This window comes from Rhododendron vialii, chromosome 9a (genome assembly GCF_030253575.1).
Source record: "Rhododendron vialii isolate Sample 1 chromosome 9a, ASM3025357v1".
NCBI lineage: Eukaryota > Viridiplantae > Streptophyta > Magnoliopsida > Ericales > Ericaceae > Rhododendron > Rhododendron vialii.
Window position 1 is genome coordinate 14,240,413 of NC_080565.1, and position 27,247 is coordinate 14,267,659.

Here is a 27,247-nt window from a genome sequence, read left to right on the forward strand (position 1 = left end):
GAATAAAGTTTGTGGATTCTAAAAATGTATTGTGGAGCATCATATTATTACGTGGCTTGCTGGAGAGGGTTGTGTAAAGTTACCCTTATTTCTTCCGAATTGATCTATTCGATTGAATCCAGAATCTCAAAACTTAGAAATCAATCCAAATAGGATAACCACTTTGGCTCTTGTTTTCCTTGTCGTTTTTTGTTTTGTATTGTTTTAGGTCACTCCTAACACATTGAAATCTAAATTTCTGCCGCCACTTTTACATTATAAAACTTTAGTATCCCTTGATTTGAATGAACAGAATGAGTAAAACTCAATTTGATATGGGTAGTCAAAATCTTTGCTAGTGTTCTGTAAATCTTTCTGCGATTTATAGCCCTTATAGCTCTGTTTCATAGATGCTGAAAAATGACGATTCACCATCCCAATCTCCATCATGATGAATCAATGTCCATATAACCAAAACAAAATGATTCCCAGGCCAATATCCATAGTTAAGACCTAATTTATCAAAAACCAAAGCTCATCACAGTTTCGTAAAGAGAGAATATGTGCATTTACAAAGCATATAATTCAATGTGACCTATTTCTAATAGTACACCTTAAAAGAGGGCCACTTCATCCATTTCCATTTGCCTCCCCGGTGGTGAGATTTTGAGTTGCGGAAAATAGTCACTTCACAATAGGACCAAGGCTTCATAGATCTTGCGACCCCACTTTCACGAGAGCCTCATGCACTAGATCACCCGCTTTAGTATGTATTTTTTAGTAGTGGGTAATGGAATACTGCTGCAATCTCTGATATTTAACCAATGTTCAGCCGCCCTTTGGGAAATCTTAATAATTGAGTGTAAGATGTAATACATAAAATGCAATCTAAAACCCCATCACTGAATTTGGAGTCATCTCCACGGCCAATCTAGCACTTGTACATGGTTACTACTTATGTTCCAAGCTCCCTGAGCAATCTCATCAAATAACTGGTCCCAACCCCAACTCGAATACCCCAAGAAAAACCAGTAATCCATAATTGAGTAGTTGTGCAACTTGAGACCTTCTATTTGATCAATTGTCGCCAATTGATCAAGGAAGTAAACACTTGGCAGGATTTCCGGGTTCTCACCCTTACTGGTTCTCCTTGTTAGGGCAACAAGAGGCATTCCATGTTTTAAGAGGGGCCCGCCAACTGAAAGCCGAGCCTCTTTTAGGAGTTCTAAGCCTTCCTCCAGTTCATGGAGTGAATCCCAACTGATATGTTTGTTTACAATTAGACCTTGGAATCCACTACCTGGATCTGCCTTTATAATGAGTATAGTGGATTCCTCAAATGGGTGTACATTGAAAAGTTTGTCAGTTGCAATAAGGATAGAACCGACATTCACTTGGCGGGATGCTCTTATATGCTTGTATCTAATCACATTTTCTGGTGTCCTGTATTTTAGTAAAACTTCATGGTACTTGCCCTTGGATAGAGAAGCTTCCTTGTGAACGGCAATTTGTGATGCATCTTGATAATCCTGTGTAATTCCTATAAAAAGAGCAAAAACACGATTAAACTTCCTAATAACCAGATATTAACACCGACAGCACAAAATAACCAACTGTTTTTGCTTCAAAATTACTGTTCTGGGTTAACTAAACTAAAACTACCACAAATCCTTACAATCACAATAATTTAAGGTGATATTAGTAACATTTAACAAAAGGTCAAAGAAATCCGTGGTTTTCTAAGTCTTTATCTCCCTCCTGAATTACCTGTCCCAAGATATTCAGAGCGACCTTCCGGATGTCAGTAGCATAACCAACTACCAACAGTATCCTAGAATTCACGACACCAATATAAGGTCTCTGATTACAAACAAAGTACATTCAAAACCATCTCAGGCTCAAGGCACACGTGAGTCTATGACATTCCTCAAAGAGTTGAAGTATAATATATACAATATGAAAGAGCGGTTTTTGAATTTTCTATATTTTGGACACTTGGATCTGTACACAATTTTTCTATGGCTGAGATTTACGGGTAGTAGGGCTACAGATATATTTGGAACGAATGAATATTTGGGAGAAAGATGAAAGGAAACCTAAAATTATGATTCCTTATTTTCGAACCATCCTCCAGCTTTAATGGCTGGGGATCATTTCTAGGGTTAGATTGCATTGGAAGTCATGGGGTTGTTACTCCTATTATGGTTCAAATCAAACAATCTGCTCTCTCTCTCTCAAGCAATCTGTTACCTGTTCAAAAGAAATCCAATCCAATTCGAGGTGCCAATCGACGCTAAAAAATCCCCATGGAAAATTCGACGGAAGAGCCCAAAGAGAAATTGAGATGCGTTTCGGGAGAAGCCATGGAAAAACGCCAATCGGTATGATGGAACCTGTTCAAAAGAAACCCAATCCAATTCGAGGTGCCAATTGAAGCTAAAAAATCCCTACGGAAAATTCGACGGAAGAGCCCAAAGAGAAATTGAGATGCGTTTCGGGGGAAGCCATGGAGAAACGCCAATCAGTATGATGGAAATCCTAATTAGAAAGATTTTTTTTATCTTATCAGACTTTTTTGTATTTACAGGTTAGTGTTCAATGACTGGTTTTGAAGGTCAGTTCCCCCTCACTCTCTCTCACACACACATTCATACCAACACAAACCCACTGACTCTTTGCATGATTGAATTTTGATGGATAAGTCTAAGTCAATTTTGATAGATAATTCTAATATTATCTTTTTGCAATTTTCGGAGCAAAAGAACAATTGGTCTACTTTTGCATTGCAGTAGTAGCTAGGTTCCCAATAATTCGTAATGGCCAAATCTCTGTAAGTAGTTTAAAGGTAATATGTTTATGTGTTTTACAATGCCCGGAAACTACAGAGCATAGAATTTGATATTGAGGGTTGAAGTTTAGGGGTTAATGTTATTTTGAATATAATAGACCTGTGCATTTTAGTTATTGAATAGAGCTACTTTGTTTTTTACCTCTTTCAAAAAGATTGCAAGCTTCAAACTTCACACTAGCTGAGAACCAAAATTCAATCCGAGGGGATACAAAGACAGGTAAGGGAAAAAAATGTTTCAGCTTAAATTCAATTCTTGCTTTAATCTACATTTTTAATTCGTTTTCTCCTTTTTTAACTGATCTGGGTTTGTGAATCTTAGACCAGTTAAGTGAATCACCTCAAGACAAGTAGGCATCTCCCTCACCTTTAGCTTTTGTCTTGAGCTGGGTTGTTGATTTGTAGATATGTTGATTAAGGTGTTTTCCCCCTGTGTGATAATTATTCTGGAGTAATTATTCTGGAGTTGCAAGAGGCTCATGTTTTCTAGCACTCTCAACAATCAACGTATCTACAAATGTAAAGGTAACATGGAAAGAGTGGAAGTGCTTTTGGTGGATGATCGGCGTTCCACCACAGATCTTTCTTGCAAAGCTCTTATTGTTTTATGGAATTGTGGTGGCATGATCAGAGATCTCTTTAGGTAAGTTGCTCTCTTAATTTTTTATTTTTATTTTTGGTTATGATATTAGTATGGCTTTGGTTGTTAATGTTGACATACTTGGCTTTGAGTCAACGGAAGTGTTACTGATTTTTGTTTTTTGTTTTTTTGTAGTCCCTAAAGTTCAATCAAAGCATGCTTCCATTTTGGAAAGGCAAGCACGAATCACAGGTGTAAAGTTATTGTAACTGATAAAAAAAATCTTCTTTGCCGTAGTTTTGTTAAGTTTGGGTTCCTAATGTACTCAGAAATACTTAATTTTTGGGTTTCTTTTTTAAGAGTATTGATTATATCTTGGGTTTGGTTTGTTACTTGGAGTGGAGTTTTCATCCTTAGTGTTCAGTTTTAGGGTAATCGTAATAGGGAAAAAATCCATTAGGGTTAATTTCATTCAACGTAAAATATATATGTACAAGCTATATAATAATTACACTACGGTCCTAGATACTTAAACTAATTACATGATAAGACACATAATTACACTAGATACAAATAGATCCATCGTCTAACACTCCCCCTCAAGTTGGTGCGAAGATATCAATCAAGCCCAACTTGAACACAATAGGATGAAAACTCTTGCTACCCAGCCCTTTTGTGAATATATCAGCTAACTGATCTCCAGATCTCACAAACGGCATACATATCAAACCCTCATTCAACTTTTCCTTGATGAAGTGTCGATCAATCTCTATGTGCTTCGTTCTGTCATGTTAAACGGGATTATGAGCAATGTTAATGGCAGCTTTATTATCGCAGTAGAGTTTCATCGGAACACTGTCAGCAAACCCCAAATCAAGTAACAAAGTTTGGAGCCACAAGAGCTCGCAAACACCATGAGCCATAGCTCTATATTCAGCTTCTGCGCTAGACCTAGCGACTACCGATTGCTTCTTACTTCGCCAGGTAATCAGATTACCCCCAAGGAAAGTGCAATAGCCAAAAGTAGAGCGCCTATCATCCACAGAACCAGCCCAGTCAGCATCAGTAAATGCCTCCAATCGCAAATGGCCATGATTAGAGAATAGAATTCCTTTTCCTGGAGCTGATTTCAAATACCTCAAAATACGATAAACTGCATCTAGATGTGATGTACGAGGATCATGCATAAACTGACTAACAACACCTACTGCATAAGTAATATCTGGTCGAGTGTGGGCCAAGTATATTAGTTGACCCACAAGTCGCTGATACCTTTCCTTATCAGTACGCTCCCCCACATCTCCACTAAGATGATGATTCGCCTCAATAGGAGAATCTGCAAGTCTACAGCCCAACATATCTGTTTCTTCCAAAAAATCAAGTATATACTTGCGTTGGGAAATAAAAATACCTCTATCAGACCTCGCTACTTCCATTCCAAGAAAGTATCTCAATGATCCCAAGTCCTTAATCTCGAACTCTTGAGCTAGACGAGACTTAAGGTTATGAATCTCACTCACATCATTGCCTATCATTATTATGTCATCAACATAAACAATAAGGACAGCAATCTTACCATTACTTCGCCGGATGAACATCGTATGATCTGCATGGCTTTGCTTATAACCAAAACTTAACATAGCCTTAGAAAACCTGCCAAACCAAGCTCTAGGTAACTGTTTCAGCCCATGAAGTGTCTTCTTCAATCTACACACCTTTCCTTCACTTGCAGGAGAAGAGAAACCTGGTGGAATATCCATATAAACTTCCTCCTCTAAATCACCATGGAGGAATGCATTTTTCACATCAAACTGTTGAAGAGGCCAATTCAAGTGGACAGCACACGAGAGGAGAGCTCGCACAGAATTCATCTTCGCTACCGGAGCAAACGTCTCCTCATAGTCAATACCATAAGTTTGAGTAAAACCTCTGGCAACCAGCCTTGCCTTGTATCTCTCAACTGTACCATCAGCCTTTTGTTTAATAGTGAACACCCACTTGCAGCCCACTGGTTTCTTCCCTCCTAGAAGTGACACTAGATCCCAGGTGCCATTCTTTTTCAAAGTTGTCATCTCTTCTACCATAGCTCCTTTCCACTTAGGTATCTCGAATGCATCTTGTCAATTCTGTGGAATAGATATAGAGGAAAGAGAAAAGACAAAGGCATGGTACGAAGGAGACAAACGGTCATAAGAAACAAACTGTGAGATAAGATGTTGAGTATAAGATCTAACACCTTTTCGAATAGCAATAGGAACATTGTCAGGATCCATAGGAGGAGGTTCAATAAGAGAAGAATCATTACCAAAAGAGTCAGCTAAGGAATCTGGAACTGGAGTGGGTGATTGTGATTGACAAGGTGGTAACGTACATGAAGACTTTCCATTTTTCCGTCTAGCATACCTCTGTAAGCCAGCTTCCTACAGTCGTCGTCGTGCGGGTAATTGTTCCTCAATATCACCACCAATATCATGTGTTTCCCTTTCAACAGATACTAGTTCCTCTCCAGTGTTTTCCTTTTCCCCCTCACTATGATCATAGAAAAATTTCTCCCTCCCACTATGATTATAAAAGGTAAACATCTCTTCCTCCTGCTGATGCTCCCTCTGAAGAGATGGTTTGGAGGGAGAAGAAAAAACCTCTGTTTCCCAAAAGGTAACATCCATAGAGACAAACATCTTTCTCGAATAAGGATCGTTACACTTATAGCCTTTTTTGGTAGGAGAGTACCCAAAAAAAATACACTTATGGGCTTTATGTCCTAGCTTGCCCCCAGAAGGTTTTGGGGCATGAACAAAACACACACAACCAAACACCCTAGGTGGAAGAGTCGTAACTTGACAACTGCTTGGCAGGCACTCAATGGGTGTTTTAAAATTAAGGACACTGGAAGGCATACGGTTGATAAGATATGTGGCAGTTAAAATAGCTTCTCCCCATAAGTATTTGGGAACATTCAAAATTTCATAGTGAACAAAAGGGATCGAGCCACCTCAGCAAGATGACGATTTTTACGCTCAGCGACTCCATTTTGTTGTGGAGTGTCAACGCAAGTCGTCTGAAAAATAATACCATTATCATCTAGATATGTCCGAAAAATCTTATCAATATACTCAGTCTCATTATCACTCCGAAGAATTTTAATATTTGTATCAAACTGAGTGCACACCATCTTATGAAAAGATTTGAAACAGAAAAATACTTCATTTTTTGAATGGAGTAAGTACACCCATGTGGCAAGAGAATAACAATCAATAAAAGTAACAAACCATCGATAGCCCTTTAAAGAAGTAACAGGAGAAGGACCCCAAACATCAGAGTGGATAACCATAAATGGAGAATCACTTCGTTTATTAATAGGTGCATAAAAAGAGCGTTTATGTTTCCCAAACTCACAGGCTTCACAAAAAAACTGATCCCTAGGACAATGTTTAACCAAAATAGGAAAGAGTTTCTCTAATATCCCAAACGAGGGATGACCCAATTTACGGTGCCACCGATGTAACAAAGAAATAGTGGAATTCATATCTGCCCGTAGAGCTTGTCCACATGATAAAGATGGCTGAGATGGATGAGGTCCATGCTCCAGATAATAGATACCATCATGTGCTTTACCATTGCCAATCACCTTCCCCGTTTCCAGTTCCTGAAAGATACAGTGAGTAGGAAAAAATGTCACGGAACAATTTGCAGAATGGGTAAAACTACTAACTGAAATGAGGTTAGTGGCAAAGTTTGGAATATGGAGGACTGAAGAGAGAGAGATAGAGGGAGAATAGTGAACGGAACCTTTCCCTGAAATAGCAGAGAACGACCCATCGGCAATTCGAACCTTATCCGTACCAGAACAAGTAGAATAGGAATCAAAAACAGAGGAACAACCTGTCATATGATCTGAAGCACCAGAATCGATAATCTAAGGAATACCGGAGGAGGCAGTAAATGCACTAGCTGGAATACCTGAATGAGCAAAATAGGATGTAGTAGGAGCTGCTGTGGAAGTAGGAGCTATAGTAGAGGAAGAATCAGCCCGAGCCATAAGACGCCTGAGAGCTTGCATCTCCCCCTGAGAGAAACCGCCAACAGATTCAGAAGGTGACTGAACTCCTGTACTGAACCCAGAATCAGACAAGGTAGTAAACTCTGAAACATGTGCCTGAGCCTGAGAACGCCCGGGACCACGACCTCGACCTCGACCTCCACGTCCACTTCCTCGCCCACCAGAAGGACGACCATGTAACTTCCAACAGAAATCCTTGGTATGTCCAGTGTTGTGGCAATAATCACACTAGAGTGACATACGGTCTATGGTCCCACTAGTAGTACCATACTGAGACTTTCCACTGCCAGACCCAAACTGTCCCTGGGGAATAGCAACCAATGCAGAACGATCAGAAGTGGGAGCTTGTAACATAGCACCCCTTCTGCTCTCCTCCTGTTGAACAATGGCATAAGCCTCTCCTAAAGATGGAAACGGAACACGACCCAACACCTGCACTCTAATTGGATCATACTCCACATCAAGACCAGCAAGAAAGTCACACACGTTCTTTCTCTATTCTTTTTAACCAAGCACCAGCATCAACGGAACAGACTGCTTGAAACCCCTGATAATAATCAAATTCTTGCCAAGCCCCACTGAGATCAGCAAAGTAAACAGCAACAGATCGATTGTGTTGATCCATAGTACGAAGTCGCTTTCGCAACTCTAAACACTGAGCATCATTGCCCTGCTGAGAATAAGTCTGTTTGGCAATAGTCCAAATCTGATATGGAGTGTTAAGAAGCAAGAAAGGACTACGAATATCAGCCTTCATAGAATTAAACAACCAGGTCATGGCTAAAGATCGACGAGACTTAAACGTCTTGAGTTCAACATCAGTAGTAGGCTCAATAACAGGGCCTTCAATGAAAGTATGAGACCAAAGTAAATAATTTGTGCCATCCAGTTTGATGGGACAAATATCCAGTGAAGAGTTATCCAGAGTCCCTACACGACTCAACTCATCCTTGCCACTAGCGGAAGCCTGTTTTTTCTCTTCTGACATCTTGAAAGCAGAACAATAATGCCAAATAAACAATAAACAATGTTCCCAGCAACTTTAGAACTCCAAAAATAATAAATAAAGGTTCCAAAAGCCCTAGAACCTCAAAAAAATCAACTTAATACCTTCGGATCTGACTGAAACAATGTTGAAACTTCGTGAGAGAAGAAAAAATAGATCCGATCGGCGAGAAAAAAAGACGGCGACAGCAGCAGATCTGATCGAAGCACTATTCACACGAGTACTGTTCACGAGCACTGTTCACGCAGCAACAAGAAGAACGTCGTAGGTCACCTATGTTCTATCGCTCTGATACCATGTTCAGTTTTAGGGTAATCGTAATAGGGAGAAAACCCATTAGGGTTAATTTCATTCAACGTAAAATATATATGTACAAGCTGTATAATAATTACACTACGGTCCTAGATACTTAAACTAATTACATGATAAGACACATAATTGCACTAGATACAAATAGATCCATCATCTAACACTTAGCTATACGGGTCTGTTTATTTTAGCGTGAACATGAGATTTGTTTCTTAAATGCAGAGGTTGTTTATTAAGATAATTGACTTCTATGCTTTTGCATCTTTTTAATTCTCTTAATCCTTTTTTGCATTTGTGTATTATATTGGATTGACCTCTACACCCATTTTATCGGTATGGGACGATTGTGTAAGTCTAGGTTTAATACATACCTCAAGTCTAACCACACGCATTTGTTGACGTGACTCAGTATTGTCTTTTTCTAGCTATCATACTTTTTGATTGCTCTATTCAACGAGGTTAACAACCTTTTAGAGTTCTAATGTTCTATATGAGATGTATTCGCCTGTATTGCTTTGTTTCCCCTTTTTCTTTGATGGAATTGCCCTCTCTTTTCGTTTTGAGGCTTTGGGTTTTATCATATGTTTTCTTCCTTGCTTGCATTCCACCAGAAAGTTGCTACTTTGTTTAACATAATGAATTTGTTGGACGATTGAAGGACAAAGAGGTTAGATGGTTGGTAGCTTAAGAGGTACTATGTCATTACTCATTAGTTGTGAACATGCCATGGCAGAGATCAACTGAATGTTTTCCCCTTCATTTGATCGTAGTTATGTTACTTATGTACAATGAACTGAATGTTTCCAGCAGAAAAAGGAGGGGGAAAAGTGAGAAATAAAAGATATACTTGATGCACCATTTCTATGATCCAGTTTCAGACTTCATTTTCGTTTTACGACTTCTGAAATTCCGACACAGGTGGCTGTGAGAGTAGCTCAGTTTTGATTGTAGCATCCATTGCTATGTAGCATGCACACAGACATAGATTTCTAAAAAAAAAATGTAGAAACGGATTAAATGTCTAGCTATCAAAAAGTAGCAGTCTACTTTTATTTTGGTTTCTATATAAACCAACACATATCAGCAGTCTATTTTTAGCATGCTAATGTCTAGCTTTTAAAAAGTAGTAGGCATGAAAGGCGGTGGGTCATGGCATACTTTGCTCAATGAGTTGGAGGTATTGCATAAATATACGAGGCAGGCGTGTGTTTTCTACCAATGAAGTATCGTGTCATCATTAACAATGAGTTAGACACTTTTTTTTATTAAGTGAAGTTGGTAGTAACTACTTAACTGGTTTGATCAGGTACTCTGATTGAAAAAGTTTATCATTCTAGGTAAGTTGATTTTAGAATGGAATGTGTTGTTAATTTTCAACTTTCGTTATCATCAATTGGGGTTTGAACAAACTTTTTATGAGTACCTCCTATTGTGCTTCAAAGTATGATTTCCTTCAATCCTTATCATTAATTATTTTGAGATACTTGGATGCGCCTCTTTGTATCTTTCTTTTGATTCATAAGCACAATAGTCTTGGTTTACTTGGTTTACATTAAGTGGTATTGTTTGGTTTACATTTAATCTGCATTTGGACTTTACCATAATCTAAAAATGCATACTTCAACTTATATTGATACAGGTGCAGAGGAATGGTGTGAGAAATTCTATAGGAGTGACTTGAATACCCCACTCACAACTTGGATGCATAGGAAAGTACCAAAGTGTATTTTTCTAGTGAATTCTCTTTCCAATTACCCTATGGAAGATTTGGAAAGATAGAAATAGGAAATTTTTTGATAAAATTGATTCAAATGTTCCAGAAAGTTGTAGAAAAATTGAGTCTTGCGAATCTAAATGTGTTGACGCATTTAAATTCCCCCTCCCCCCAAATCCTCTTCCTACTCCTATTTTAGTTAAATGTTATCCTTCTGGTGCAGGAACTCTGAAGCAAACACGGATGGCAGCTGGTATGAAAGTAAAGGAAAAGGAGGTTTTGGTGGTGTTTTCAAAACAAAAGACCTGAAGAAGGCAAATGGCTCCTCGGTTATTGTGGCAAGTTCACATGCACCTCAAGTTTGGAAGCTGAAATCTGGGCCAACTATTGGAGCCTAACCATCTCCTATTTGACTTCCTTTGTGTATTATGTAGTTATCAAGGCATAAGATCAGGTTCTGGGGCTTGATTGCTTTTCGGTACTGAAAATTATGCATGGACATAAATAGTGTACAACGAAAAAGAAAGCAACCTCAATGTCAAGGGAGCGAGGGAGTGACAAAATACACGTTCATGACTTTTTCACTTGCCTGCCTTTAGTCTCTATCTTTTTGGGAATACTCTTTGCGGCTAAATCTTTAAAAGATCTAACACATTTTGGTGGTTCATTTTCATTTTGCATGTTAAAGTTGATGGAGAATTTGATTTGATGGATTTAAATTTGATTCGTTCATCAGGATTTAGTAATTGATGTTATTAGTTGTTGTCAATTGAGGCAACATTACATCACGTTCACCCGTGCCTGAATTTGCTAGTAGTCCTTGGTCCTTACATTATGTACTAAAGAGTCAAAGACTGATTTACAAGGTAAAACTATTTCATGCTTCAAGCTCTTTTTTTCTGTTTCGCATTACAAGTATATAAGAGACTTCAGCAGCAATTTCGGTTCATCCGTGCAGCATGTCTCCTTCCTATTGCATACAAACTAAGGGCTACCTCTTCTGATTACTTCCTGGCATGCTATATCATGTTAGAGCTTCTCCTACATTGGTTAATTTTCACATCCACAAATAGTATATGAGCTTGAGCAGCCTCTACCCTCACAGAGTAATCATCGTTTATGACAGTCAGACAGTGTATGACCACTACCCAGAATTCTCTGTTATACTTTAGTATCCAACACTTACTCCCTTGAGTCCCTTCAATAGCAACCCTTTCTAAAAGTGGAGTTATTTAAGGAGTCCCACCCACCTCAGCAAGAAAACACCTTTCTACCAGACATTTTAGGCCAGTGGAATGTTGGAAAACCAAAAGTATCGGTGATTAAATTTACTGAATTGGCTCCGTTTATTTCGACATAAAATATTTTACGGTAAAAGATATTTTTAACGTTAAATGATCTCAGTAAAAAGAAAATTTCCCATTTTGTTTTTCGCCGTTTGGTTGGTAATAGGAAAATATTATTGGCAACAAAACTTTTCTCCAACATTCATTATCAATCAATTTCCTTTAATCTGATCCCTTCGTCTTTGAATCCAATTTCACAATAGACCCAAAATCCTTAAACAATTCTTCGAAAGAGAAAATTGTTACATAAAGCTTTTTGGATGGATGTGGTCCCAGGAACAATCGGTGGCAGCTATGTTTACATGTGTGTGTGTGTATGTGTGAGAGAGAGAGAGACAAAAAAATAGATGTATGTAACTATGTATTGAAATTGATTTTTAAGTTTGGAGAAGAGAGAGAAGGACCAAATCGTGGAATTGGTAGTACTCCATTTGGTTGTGAGAAGGGAGAAAGCTGTGAGCACTGTAAAATGACTTACACGGGAGTTTCCACCGTAAGTGTATTTCCCTCAATAGCCCAAAAGTGTTTTGCGGGAAAAAAATACCTATGATTTGTACAACCAAACACTAGAAAATAGGTAAAATATTTTACAGGGAAACATTTTACGGCCAAACAAACGGGAGCTTAAATTTGAAGCAATCGAAAACCAATAACAAACCAAATACGATAAAAACCAAGGTACAAATAATGGACTGGCCAAATGTTAAGTTACAGAATTACAATGCAAATAGCAGAACGAATATGAAGTGGCTCAGAATGATGATCTGGAGTCCCAAACTAGGCGTCGAAACATGTTGACTGAGTGGTATGATCCTAGCGTAGTAAAGACATCCCAATTCTTTAATAAACTCACAATATGAGAAGAGCATCAAAAAGGGGTGCAACCCATATACAGAGGTAAAGCAAGCAATGCACTTGCCACAAACCACAACATAGGCCTACAATAACTAAATACTCCGTAAAAACAAGTAGTAAAGCAAGCAATATGAACAAAGGGACAGCAAATGCCTAACCACTTTCCTTTGCACAAAAGTTTCTATGAAATGAAAAATTTATCAAAAAAGCACCAAGAAAAAGCACAGCGACTTCAGTATTGCAAAGCTATCTGGTGCACAACTGAAAAGACCCAATACCCTAGTGACCTGATGAAGGCTAAAGAGGTACTAATGAACCATGCCATGTAGAGACACAATAAAGTCAATTTGAAAAGGAAAAGGAGGACAAAGTCCACACAACTCAAGGAAATCAGTAATTCAAGAAAAACACACCTTTCTCCTTGACAATAGTAGAAGGATTATTTCCCTGATCGATAATAAACTTGATAATATCTGATACTGCCGTATCTCCTTCATAAGGGACAGCATTCTTACTTTCCGCTGGAAACAACAGCAGAGAAGGATAAAGTTCCCTCTGCATATTTCAAGAACACAAAGGAAAAACAGTGAAATTAAAGGAAAGTAAAGTGGAAAAAAAAAAAAAGGGGGAATAATATATGTGCAGAAGATAGGTGTAGATTCCAGAAATTGCACCTGAGTTGATGATCTTAAGATTGAACTGCATTCGTTCACTGTGCAATCCATGAAGTAAATTAGTGGTAGATCCGATTCTTTCAAGTCATCTGTAAAATATGGAACCACATATCAGAGTGCAAAAATGCTGTACTTCTTCCAAACATTTTTTGCATCATTTTATCATTGGGAGACTAAGAGAGCCTTAAGAAGCTTTGAAATGATGGGAAGGCTTTCTTACTGTGGGTATGAGAAGTGGGAAGAGTACCTGAGGTTACCCTCCGGGAATATGGTGGTTACTATGATGACTCAGGACCGCCAGAAGTGGAGGAGGAGAGAGCTCAAGGCAGAGCCTTAAGAGAGAGAGGGATGGCAGTGGAGAGTAGGTCTGTTAGGTGTGTATTGAATGCTTGTCTTTAATAGGGAATAACTCCTCTTTCTATAGGAGTTTGGGAGCCTTGGAGGGGCAGGAAAGCGTGCCTCTCCTCATTAATGCTCAGCAGAGTACAGGTTCCCCTTTGGGTGTTATGGTCAGAACCGGAGTTCTGTACAAAGGACTCTTAGATACAGTTGGGTGATATATGGAGGCCTGTGTGTTGCCAGATGGTAGGTATGATACAGGCTCCTATGTATCAGCTTGTCAGCCGGGATATGCAGGATCTTCATACGTAGGGTGACGTTGGCGAACCCCTCTCTCTAGGACCAGTCAAGTTGGAGCTCACCTCAGAGGTGAGCCTTGACAATCCCTTTACTCTAGCCTCCAAGCCACATTCCTCCTTAGGACCCAAGCAAGGAACCTAGGCCCTGCTCCCGGCCTAGGGTGTTGTGCAGAGTCACCATCAGTGTGGAGGTGTAAGGGAGCAGAGAAGGTATCTGTGTCAAGAGTAGGTTTAGAAAGAAAATTAACCTCAAAGTTAACCACTCCAGTTCCTCAAGAGTAGGTTTCTGTGTCATTTTTTGCAAACTTTATACTCATCGGATGGGTGAACTAGAAAGCACAAATTATGAAGATACTAAGGTGCAGTTTTCTGAAATGCGCAATGTATTTTTGCTAGGCATGTTATTTAGACATTTGGCTAATTAGATTGCTCTCTAATTCTATACAAATGATTATGTGGGTAATACAACGACATTCAACTTTTCCTCCCATCTAACAATCTTCACCAAGTTATCCAAAAAGGCTGGCTACCAGTCTAACAAATTCTTGTATGTAAATAGCTCTATCTAAGGCTCGAAACTTCTTAGGTGTTATCAACTCCTATGGGGCCCGTCCATACGTAGCTTTGCTCTGGATTTTATTGGGTCCCTCGCTAGTGGACGGTGGGATTGGTCCCCCAGGATTAGTAGAGGAGTGCGTAAGCTAGCTAGACACTTAATAAGGGAACACAATCATTGCATTTTTCATCCCTTGATTTTTCCATGTTACCCTTCAATCATTACAAAGTTCTTTCAAATTGTCTTAAATTGTTTTTGTTAGTACGAATTTGAAAATGGAAGGGTAAAAATGGAAATTCATTCACTAACACCCATGTAGTTTTGAAATGGGACAATATTTTTGGCACGGCAAAAAAATGGGGACGGAGGGAGTATACCTAGGCTTAGAGATGTGAGAGAGGCTTCTGACCAAGACATGTGATACCTTGTAATTTGTAAGCCATCTCAAATCTAATTAGCACAACTCTAAGCATGATCTTCCCATCCAGGTCTCCACCTTCATAGAAAATACGCAAAAAATAAAGCTCATCGAGCCACTGTCATGCTCTCTACTTCAAGGCTCCTCATCTCTCTCCCGTTCCACCTCTGGTAGTCTCTCGCTGCCTAAGTACCTGTCATCTTCCTAGATTACTCCATTTCCAACCATCCTGGACTCCATCACCCACAATCAACTCTAACTGATTTAAAATCATACTCTCAACGCAAAAGGTGCTATCTTTGAATTTGTATGTTTTCTTTTCACCTCCACACTCATTTGAAATGGAAAATTCTTCCTCTGAAAAGGAAATCTCAGAAAAAAAAATAAGAAACTCTCCAACAATAAACCTGACATGAGAACCAAATATTTCTAATTTCATTGTAAGGTTATTCCACGTTCCCTAACGGCTCCGTACAAGATATCAGTTATTGTGCGAAAACCAGAAGCAAAATGAGGAGTCATTCACTTCCCTATTGGCCATTGCATATCCAATGTTGCTTCAATACATCTTCATAATTGATTAAAGAACATCATAATATCAACAATTTGGTTCATCTTCTTTACAACTCTATTTTGAGTAAAATTTGAAGATTAACATTCATTATAGTGGATCTTCAACTTTCATTCTACTAACTACAAGAATGTCCTTGGACTTGTCTCCTGTTATGCAAAACCAAGATTCAGAGCTATGACGACTACCATGCAGGAAGCAACTGGCATTTTTCAGTGGAGAGGTGCATGCCCTACAAAAAATAATGATGGGAAACACCCACCAATTCACTATGCAACAATAGACAAAGGCCCTAGCTTTCTAATCAAGCTTTGACTTCACCAAAATCCAGTCTAATAGTTTCTTGGTGCTTTAGGGATGATTTATTACAATGATGAAACAGAAATAATGATTCCTTCGCTGGGAAAGCAAATGAACCATAATAAATATGACTTACCAGCTAACACAGATCCCTTGTTTGTAGGTCCATTATTCAGCAGGGAAGCATGGTGCTTGAAAGCCCTATATACTTCACGAACAATAAGTTCCATTCTCTGGCAAAACCCACACCAACTGTTGCTAAAGAGGACCAACACATCCTTCTTCGACACATGGCCAACATTAGAAATATCTGATTTATTAAAGCCATTAACCAACTCAGAAAAAGTACTCGTGGTAACCCGAGGAATAGAGTCCACCTCATGAAAATCCAGATTAACAAATGGAGGAGATGGACCCTCCCTAGGGCTTGGGACAACAGATTCGGATCGTTGATATGGATGAAGACTTCCATTGAGAAACCCATCAAGAAAATGAGATAATGAAGTGTAGGTGAAAACTGTTTCTTCGGGTAAGACATAATGTTTCTGCAAAATGGGATCAACTATAACCACTGAAGGAATCTTTGAACCTGCAGTTAGTGCTTCAAGCAACTGATATCCACTATCGGAAAAGATAAAGGAACCTATAAAGTGTTTATGGTGAAGCTTCTGTTCTCTCAAATTAGTTATCTCCGAAAGGGCTTTCTGATCCACAATCTCATCTTCAGCACTACCAAGATAATGATCAGGTTTAAATTGCTCCTCACGCTCCATAGTAGTTGTGCTAAGCGTATCTGGTATCTGACCCTTTGGCAAATCAACACTGGCTTCATGAAGGCCCTTTTTGGGATTTAGTGAAACCTCATCAGACTGAAGAACTCCCATCTTTGTTCGTTTAGTTTCTTGTACCTTAATGTCAAAATCCTCGGATAAAAGTTCGAAACCTACTTTTTTGGCAAGTGAGCTCAATTTTACCCCATTCTTGTTCTTAAGTACGTATGCCAAGACATCATGCAAAGAATTACCTTCTAAACTGGGATCGTTTTTGTCCAAAGTAACATGGTTTCCCTCATTGACAATCATGATAGACATCTCATCTAGTCCAAAATTTTCCGATTTTGGAGACAGCTTCAAACTTTGATGCACAGGCATGCTTTTTGATACTTGATAAGTGCCAAACAAGTTATTGTTTTGTTGGCCCTTGCCATACGATGTCTCATAGTGCAATGCAAAATTTCTAAATGCGTCAATAGCCTCCTTGCTCTTTCTTCTAGTTTCACTTAAATCAGATGATCTATCAACAAAAAGAAGGATTGAAGGCTCGTGTGCAGGCAATACAGGCTCAGGATCATGCCCAGCACCACCTAGCTACAATATCAGAAAACAATTCAAAATATCAGCACAAGACTGGTATCATGACGAAACACCGGCTAAAGAAATGGAAACATAAAATAAACCGGGTGGAAGCAACAATAGCAAGTTATATGCCAGGATATATGAAAGTAAGAGGCCCCGTGCCCACTCCTTCTGGTTGAAGAGTTTCAGGATAACGAATTGATGAAAGTGGAGCTTCACAGGTTGTTAAACCTTTTAGCACAACCGGAAGCTGGAATATTTAAAAAAGAATTAAATTTTTTTTACCTAAAACAGGAAGGCAAATGGGCACCAATTGTATCATAAAGTCAAATGAGAACTCAAAGAGAGGTATGTTTGATGCACATGCCCTGGGTGTAATCTTAAGCTCATATACAATTATCCAAGTGCATATGGGGGTCCATACAACAAACAAAATGAGTATAAATGACCAAATAAACATAAAAGCAACACCAGTAAAACAAGTGCATTTGTAGAATTTCACCACTTCTGCAGGATTGAAATCAACAAAGTGCGTTTTGACACACAGATTTTTTTTATAAAGATTCTCCATCGGTAATCCAAAAATAGAAAGAACCTAAATAAAGCAGCAGACGCGGGGAAGGGGCCCCACTACTTCTTCATTTGGGGGGGTTGGGGGGAGGAAGAGACTAGCCTCACTACTTCCCATAGGGCGAGAGGTGCACCTAACCCACCTATCCACTCATCAATCACAGTGTTCACCTGACTTGCACTGATAGACCCCTATTGTATTGGAATTAGGCACCCTTCTCTCCTATATTCCATTATACTCTATGATAGAACATTTCTGCGAATGCTATTTTGATCTAAGTGGTCTTATTTTGTGTCCCGTGATAGGAAGCATTATTCTTCTTTCTATTCCAAATGAAAAGCTTTTCGGTGAATGCTATACATAAATAAGAGAAATAAGAGGTCGAAATAGAAGGACAACAATTATGTTAAATGAACGGTCAAAACACAACTGTAACACACTATGTGCGACCAGTTCTAGAGCTTGCTGAGAAACCAGCAAAATATAGCCAAAATGAACAACTTGACCATGCCAGGCAATGCAACTAGCAATAGAAAGTCTAGGATGCAAGACAAGGATTCATGACTTCAGGCAACAAATCTTGTAGTCTACAAGGCAACTACACTGGTACAGACAAACTGCAAGAGTCTACACATGCAATCACATGTCAATAAATAGTGGTCTAATCCAATCACTGAAACAATACATAATCCTGAGCAGGAAACAAAAAATAAGCCTCAATCAATACAAAGTTCACTTAAGTAGCCAAATGTTGGATCTCATTGTGCGTACTATGTTTCACAAGTCATGCGAAGCATAGTCAACAATTTAACTATGTCAATCCTAACACCAAATTTCTGTAACGTCTTACCAAAATTGGGATAAGCACCATGACTTGGTCCAACTCATAGAGAAACTGGATGAACACAAAATGATAAAACCATAACTAAGCTTACCTCTCTAACAAGTGAATTTTGCATCAGTAGAGCATGTCGGAGATCATCCCCTTCTCTGAAAACCTTTGAACAACTGGGACAGCCAGCGAAATGAAGTATCATCAACCATGAATCAGATTGTCCCACATTCAAAGATGACAACCATGAACCACAATCTTCAACACCCAAAGATGAAAGCAAGGACCTCTCAGGAACTAGACCAAATCTCAGCCTTTCAGGAGGCAAGAAGAACTCTCTAGCAATAGGCGTGAAGTTTGAGAAGAAAGTGTCAAACCGCAGGAACTCAGCAAAACTGCAAGACATGCCATCATGGGGGGTCATATTTTTTGCCCCAATAGAGTCACAGTCACTTACAGAGCTAAATTCCCCGGCAGAAGGTATTCCACTGAACTGATTTTGAACACCACAAGTCAGCTTCTCATTTTCCAACCCCTGTTCCCAAGAAATGCAAATATAAAGATCATTCCTGCCACGTTTTCTTTGGGAAACATTTAACTTAAAAAGGATCTTTTATGTCTCTATGCAAGAAGCTACTACCATCCACCTTCTGGTTTTTCTTTCCTTTGGCAGCAAGTGATCTATTAGTCTCTCCACTGAAATCCGCTCCAAAGGGACCACCTGCAACACAAAGTGATCGTCAACAACCATTAAGGACAGGTCACATGAGAATACAAAAAGTGAAGCAAAAATAAATACGAATTTGGGGTGAGGAAATACCAGATACATCGGAGACCGGCTAATTTAGTCCAGAGATTTTCTATTGAAACTTTCTATAACCATTAGCATCTGTTGGATTATAATAATAATATGACAATTGTCACTTAGTGTTACGTGTAAGCATGTTTCCTACAACTATGAAACACACACCACCCATGTGGTGGAATGGAATCCAAATGCTGCAGTTTATTAGTGCCTCCTATGTACATATAAAGCACGAACTATGAACTATACCAGACAATCAACTCTGCATACACAATCACATTATCCTACTTTCTTTATGACAGACACCTATGTTACATGGACTCGGGTGCGAGCATCGGGTGCAGGTGCAAATCCAAGCGTCGGACCTTCCTAAACTTAAATCTTAGGATGCGTGGATATGTGTCCCCAACTTAGGTACGGGTACGGGGATACGTTTTGAACTCTTTTTTGTATTATATATTGCATAATTTTCTTAGATTATGTACCGTAAACTATGTTTACAAATGTAGTTAAACAAGAAAGTGTCAAGAAAATTATGTTTTTTCTATTTCCCTATTTCCTGTCTATGTGAAATACTCTAAATATTGCTTTTCTTGCTAATTTGATAGTCCTTTTTTGTAAGTATCTTAACAATTAAAGGATCCGAGTGTCCAAAAGGATATGGTGTCGGACACATCGACACGGGTGCTTGAGCCAAAATGAAGGATCCATGTAACATAGACAGACACAGGTAAAATTAATAAGTTCAGCCGTGGAGCTTCAAAAAAATTCCCCAACCACTTTATTCTTGAACAAAGCGCAATGACATTATTCTCCACTTTTAGCCTCTTGGCTGTCACACTTCTCTTGAGAGAGAGGCTGAAAGACAAGACACACACACACACAGAATGTGTATTGTGAATATTATTTCCCCAAGATAATTATATGCAAGTATACTTGTCAAAAAGCGAAAAACTTGGATGCAAATAGCTCATGGGGTCAACACCAAGGGGTTAGCCTAGTGGTCAAGGCCTGAGACTTAGGGGTTTGCTCCCACCTAGTCCTAAGGTCTCATGTTCGGAACCTCTTAGGCACTATCAACTCCTTTGGGGCCAATACATACAAAGCTTTGCTCTGGCTTTTATTGGGACCCCCAACTGGGCGGTGGGATTGGTCCCCCACGATTAGTCGAGGTGCATGTAAGCTGGCCCGAACACCTGAGTTATAAAAGAAAAAATAGCTCATTTTGTCCCCACTTCTGCCTCTGTTGCCCAGCAACAATTACAAGGAACCCATTTTATTTGAGGTAACACTTTCTTTCTTGGCAGCAACAGTTAAAAAAGAAGGATCTTTCAAAGACTTGACACTATTTTGTTATTTAAGGCAGCAATAGCTATACGGGAAGATTTTTCTTCTATTACTCTCATGCCTCAGGAAAAGTCATAACTGTTCACCTTTAGAAGAATTTCATAATTAAATGCGCTTGAGAGGGCGGTGGGATTGGTCCCCAAGGATTAGTCGAGGTGCACGTAAGCTGGCCCGAACACCTAAGTTATAAAAGAAAAAATAGCTCATTTTGTCCCCACTTTTGCCTCTATTGCCCAGCAACAATTACAAGGAACCCATTTTCTTTGAGGCAACACTATTTCTTTCTTGGCAGCAACAGTTAAAAAAAAAGGATCTTTCAGAGACTTGACACTATTTTGTTCTATACGGGAAGATTTTTCTTCTATTACTCTCATGCCTTAGGAAAAATCATAACTGTTCACCTTTAGAAGAATTTCATAATTAAATGCGCTTAGTTCCCACAGTCACCATATCTGCATTTCACGCAGTAAGAACGATAAGCAAAAGACTGATTTACAAGGTAAAACTATTTCATGCTTCAAGCTCCTTTTTTTATGTTTCCCATAACAATTATATAAGAGACTTCAAATGTAATTTGGTTCATCCTAGCAGCGTATCCTTCCCATTGCATTGAAACTAAGGTCTGCCGCTTCTGATTTGTTCATGTCATGTTATATCATGTTAGAGCTTCTCCCACAATGGTTAATTATCACATCCAAAACTAGCATACGCGCTTGAGCAGCCTCTACCCTCACAGCCAATGGGGTTTGAGTAGGATGCTTCAACATATCACAAACAGTCAAGGGATGTGTTTTATATCCCCATAATCTTTTCTTTTCTTTGTAGATGAAACAAATCTGTATTCATGAATAACTAAACTAGAATAAGGGGCTTAAATATTATGATGATGCAGTCCAACTGTCCTACATCGTATAATAACAGTAATAACAACTCTAGTACTAAAAAACAATACTAGCAAAAAAATTAGCAAATACCCAAACAAAAAAAAAAGAAAAGAGGACAATGAAATAAAAAAAAGATTACCAAAAGCATTGACAGATTCATTGTTCTTTCCCTTGCCCAACAACGAGGATGCCCATCCGCAAAATTCCACGAGAAGTAAAGCCTTGTCAGTTGACTGAAGAAATATTTTCAAGTCCTCTGGTGTTTCTAGAGATTCAAGGGGAAGTTGTTCTGGAGCACGCAACATAAGAAAATGAGCAGAATGCAAAATGTTTTGAGCTCGAAGTCTCCCTTGATACTTGTAAGGCAAAGAATGGTGGTAGCATAAAATTGTAACTCCCTCTGTAGCCCCGATGGCATCGGCAAGCATCTTCTCTGTATTTCTATATAAGAGCATCAGCGTAAGGTTTCCAAACTTTTCTTGCTTATTGGCAACAAGCTGGGATAATTCCTTCGTGAGGGATCGAGACTCACCAGACCCTGATAATGAAAAAATAAAGCCCATCAGACATTTGAAAAGGATTCCTGCTATGATGCAAAGAACAAAATGCATGATAAGAGACATCGTTGCTACAAAAAGCAGAAGTCAGCAGTTTTACAGAACAGTAAAAATGAAAACACACTCAGCAGTAAAATAACAGGTAAAACACGGAAAATCCGTAACCAAAGCCAGCTTTCAAAAAGAACAAGTCTCTCACGTGCAACATGAAGACACAAGCACTCGACCGCGCGTGGATCTTTCACCTTCTCGTTGTCCTAAACCCTATCATGCACACTTTAGAAAACTTTGCTGCACATAATAAGGTCATGGTTGGTCTAAGGGGGGAAGAAAAAAAAATGATAGTAGTGCTAGGATTTTAAAAGGTAGAAGGAGGTTTTTAGGGATTGCAAGTCAAAATGCGTTCAAATGAGCTTGTCTTTCTGAGTAGTTAGTTACTGGATTCTCAGAGACATGTGCTGGTAGAGTCAGGAAAAATGAGTCTCTAGTGAGATTTTCAGGGTCAATAGGTATATGAGAAGTCTGTTTATAAGTGCTTAATCTGATAATGTTATGTGGAAGAAATAGTTGTTCTTACACTCTGCAGGGTTTCACTTTTTTAAAAAGAGAAGAGCAGTGAAAGAAATACCCTTAACAAACAAATCTCACATAACTCAACTCTTCCTGAACAGAAGCATCATATGCATATTTTAGGCTACTACAGTTCCCTGCTTCTACTAACTCGAATCATTTAGCATCTAATATACTGCTTCGTGTTTAACAGAACTTTGAAGATTGAGTGCCATTCATGTAATTATCTTGCTTGAGATGCACAATACATGCCTTTGAGATTAGATCAGAGAGAGACATTCAAGGATCTCTTCCACACAATTTCTCTGAAAATATTCAGTTATTCCTCTATATAAACATCCACGATTGTTCTCAGGCACTTCACAACAACCAGTTCATGGAACTTTAAGTTGCAATTAAAGATTCAAGTTACATGAAAAGATTCCACAATTGCTTTAAGTTTTGCATGCGCAGTTGAAAGACAAATTTCCAAACCAATGACCAAGGAAAATTTGGATTAAGAGAATCATCTAGTAGACCCTCTTTAAGCCTAAATTGATAAGTGGTGCTATAAGATATTAAGATGGTTTTGAACATATGATGGATGAAATTACATCAAAATTTAAACCTATCTCGACTATGCCATCAATAACCAAACCAAACCAAACCGAGCCTTAAGTCTCAATCACTTGGGGTCTGCTACATGAATCATTTTCCTCCATTGAGCTCTGTCAAGGGTCACTTGTTCATACAAACCTACTATATTCATATCGTTGCACACCACAGCATCTAATGTCAATTTAGGTCTACCCCTCCCCGTAGCATTGCTACCCAAAGCTATGCTATCTGCTCTCTTAACTACTGCATCTCCTGGTCTACGGTAGACATGCCCAAATCATCTTAGCCTATTTCCCCTCAACTTCTCTTCAATGGGTGCTACACCTACCATCTCACGAACCGTTTCATTTCTAATCCTGCCTCTTCTAGTCTTACCACACATCCACCTCAACATTCTCATTTCTGCTACACTCATCTTGTTCACCTGTTGTTTCTTAATAGGCCAACATTCTGTCCCGTAAAGCATCGCTGGTCTGATGGCAGTTCCATAGAATTTTCCCTTCAATTTTATGGGTACCCTCTTGTCACACAGTACACCAATAGCGCTCCTCCACTTGAGTCACCTCACTTGGATCCTATGGGTCACATCATCGGCAATCTCTCCATCTCTACTAATGATTGAGCCTAAGTATCTAAAATGATCACTCTCAAGTATCTCCTGGTCTTGGATCATCACTCTTTCTTCGTGCGCATTGCTGGTACCACTAAACTTGCACACCATATACTCAGTTTTACTCCTACTTATTCGAAAACCCTTTGACTCTAATGTTTCCCTCCAAATTTCTAGTTTCATATTAACACCTCTAGCGGTTTCATCTACGAGGACAATGTCATCTGCAAACATTACACACTATGGGATATCCGCCTGAAATTCTCTAGTCAATTCATCCATAACTAAGGCAAAAAGGTACGGGCTCAAGGCTGACCCTTGATGCAATCCTACAGTGATTGGGAATTCACTCGTTTCCCCTACTGGTGATCGAATGGTAGTGACGGCACATGTCTCTAATCACCTCGATATACTCTTTGGTCACTCTATTTCTCTCAAGAACCCACCATATGATGTCTCTAGGCACCCTATCATAAGCCTGTTCTAAATCTATGAAAACCATATAGAGATCCTTCTTCTTTGCTCTATGTTTTTCTACCATTCTCCTTAATAAGTAGATAGCTTCCATGGTTGATCTTCCAGGCATGAACCCAAACTGTTTCTCTAAAACCGTAGTCACCATCCTCAAGCGATGCTCAATAACTCTTTCCTACAACTTCATCATTTGACTCATCAATTTAATACCTTTATAGTTGTTGCAGCTTTGGATATCCCCTTTATTCTTATAGATAGGTACTAGAGTGCTCCTTCTCCATTCGTCGGGCATCTTCCTAGTCATAATAATCTTGTTAAACAACTTCGTCAACCAAGTCACCCCCAGGTCACCTAGACTTTTCCACACTTCAATATGGATACCATCTGGTCCTAAGGCCTGACTCGGTTTCATCCTTTTCAAAGCTTTGACCACTTCGAACTTTTGTATTCTCCGATAAAATTCATATTCTATGTTCTCGTCAGGTACATACTCTTCCTCTCCTCCAAAGCCTCCTTCATGTTTCTCATTTAACAACTTCTCGAAATACGACTTCCATCTATCCCTGGTCGCCTCATCTTTACCAACACCACCAAATCAATATCTTTTATACACTTAACTTGAGAAACGTCTTTAGCTCTCTTTTCTCGCAACTTGGCAAGTTTATAAATAATCTTTTCTACATCTTTATTATCGAGTCTATCGTAGAAATTTTCATAGGCTTTCAACTTAGTATCCCTAACAGCTTTCTTAGCTTCCTTGCTACCTTGCTTATAACCCTGAAAATTTTCCTCATTCCGGTCCTTTTGCCACTTTTTAAAGCACTCCTTCTTGGCTTTTACCTTGGTTTGAATCTCATCATTCCACCACCATGTCTCCTTAGAAATTGAACATTTTCCCTTTGACTCCCCGAGAACTTCTCTCGATATTCTTCTAATACCGTCAGCTATTGTATTCCACATATTGTCACTATCTCCTTCCATTCCCCACCGTACTTCTTGAGACATTCTTTCCTTGAATACCTCTAGTTTCTCCCCTCTTAGGCCCCACCATTTAGTCAGTGGGCATCTAGTTTCCTTTCTCCTTCTAATATTCCCCTTGAGACAAATATCTAATACCAAAAGTCTATGTTGTGCCACTAGACACTCTCCTGGAATAACCTTACAATCCTTACATGTCAAGCGGTCCGCACCTCTAGCAAGAAAGTAGTCAATTTGGCTTCTATTGGTTCCGCTCTTAAAGGTAATTAAATGTTCTTCTCGCTTCCTATAGAGAGTATTCCCCACTATAAGGTCAAAAGCTACTACAAAATTTAAAATCCTCCGACCACCTTCGTTAAGGTCACCAAAACCAAAGCCACCATGCACCTTCTTATACCCTTGCTTATGCACTCCCACATGGCCATTGAAATCGCCTCCTATAAATAGCTCCTCCCCAAAAGGTATATCTTGAACCACGTCATCCATCTGCTCCTAGAATTGCTCTTTAGTAAGATCATCCAAACCTACTTGGGGTGCGTAAGCACTAATAATATTTAGTTTACCAATAATATTTATTGCAATTTACTCTGTCAATTATCAAGTTTACCAAAGTCACATTTTTTGTTTTTACAACTGCATCCATGTGAATTTAGGCATTTCCCTCCCCCTAAAAAAACCATTAACATTAATGGTGATCTTAATAGCTTTTGTTTTGCATTCTTTCTATTCAGGCTCCATCCCTAGGGAAGGCAAGCAAGGCTTGCACCTTGGGCCCGCAATTATTCTTAGAATTAGGCGCCTCAAAATTTTATAGGTTGTTATATTAGGTATAAAAATTAAGCCCGTTATGTTAGAGTAATTACTACTTTTGTCACTAAAAATGCAATTACAGTGATATTTTACATTGTTACAAGGATTGGGACCTTATTATATGCAATAAGAGTGATATTTTGTTTGCTCGTAACAGTACATAAGGGGCCCCAACCTTACAGTTAGCCCTGGACCCAAAATGTCACGGACGGCCCAGTTAATTGTATTTCATCAAATCACCTTGGCCTATTTTCACTCAACATCACTATTAGAGTACAATTTTGTGTTCACCTTCCTTAAAAGAGGGTGAACATTACCCTCTGTTTTATTGGTTGAAATGGTGTAGACTTACTACAAATTGATGTCATGCTTATAATGCAATACACTTTTTGGTAAGCATGATATCACTTTGTGGTGAGATCCACGTCATTTCAACCAATAACGATGAGAGTAATGTTCACCCTCTTAAGTGGAGGGTGAACAAAACTCAACTCTCACTATTATTATTTTCATAAATAGGAATAAGAATTGCACACACACGCAGAGAGAGACAGAGAGAGAGAGCGAGATGTGTACAGGGAACGGTGACCATGAGGAGTAGATGGGGGTGAAGACGGATCTGAGACGAGAAGTTGCGTTTCGTGAGAATCTGCCACTGGACTAAACCACCACTGCTGCCGCCGCCGTCGGATACTGAAGAGTTAACGGCGGCCGTTGATGATGAAATGACGAGAAACGAAACCATAAACAACGCTAGGAGAAGTGCCTTCGACGACGTCGTCGATAGGGATAATGACGACGAATTCAAACGATAACCATATATGTCCTCCTTGTTGCTCATTGAATCAGAACCACGAACAAAAACTCCTTTCTTCATGAGTGACGGACAGGTTTTCGATCAGGAAATGGCACTAAAAAACCCTAGAATCTTCACTCCCTCTCTCTCTCTCTCCCCTCTCCGCCATGAATGTAACGAGAGTTTGTAAATAAACTGCGAATTTAC

At 39.1% G+C, this 27,247-nt stretch overlaps 1 protein-coding gene across 3 annotated transcripts; it reads right to left on the reverse strand.

The window, feature by feature from the left end:
* Positions 1 to 393: 393 nt before the first annotated feature.
* Positions 394 to 27,247, reverse strand: LOC131300750 (uncharacterized). 3 transcript variants are annotated; one of them, XM_058326726.1, is made up of 8 exons: positions 26,821 to 27,247; positions 21,788 to 22,186; positions 19,260 to 19,333; positions 18,716 to 19,147; positions 15,991 to 17,221; positions 13,372 to 13,460; positions 13,111 to 13,252; positions 394 to 1,519 (listed from the first exon to the last, which is right to left on the reverse strand). In XM_058326726.1, the coding sequence occupies exons 1-8, from the start codon at positions 27,119 to 27,121 to the stop codon at positions 894 to 896; spliced, it is 3,294 nt and encodes a 1,097-aa protein (XP_058182709.1). In that variant the 5' UTR covers positions 27,122 to 27,247; the 3' UTR covers positions 394 to 893. The 3 variants fall into 3 exon arrangements, with proteins under 3 accessions (XP_058182709.1, XP_058182712.1, XP_058182710.1); XM_058326729.1 differs by lacking the exon at positions 26,821 to 27,247 and having other exon boundaries at positions 19,253 to 19,333; positions 21,788 to 21,950; XM_058326727.1 differs by lacking the exons at positions 13,111 to 13,252; positions 13,372 to 13,460.

Excerpts from the sequence above, each read along its gene's own strand:
- LOC131300750 (XM_058326726.1), bottom strand. The coding sequence starts at position 27,121 with ATGAAGAAAGGAGTTTTTGTTCGTGGTTCTGATTCAATGAGCAACAAG. Across the intron at positions 22,187-26,820 it reads CCTCATGGTCACCGTTCCCT|GGTCTGGTGAGTCTCGATCC; the intron begins GTACACATCTCG and ends TTTCATTATCAG. Across the intron at positions 13,461-15,990 it reads CAAGGGATCTGTGTTAGCTG|ATGACTTGAAAGAATCGGAT; the intron begins GTAAGTCATATT and ends CATATTTTACAG.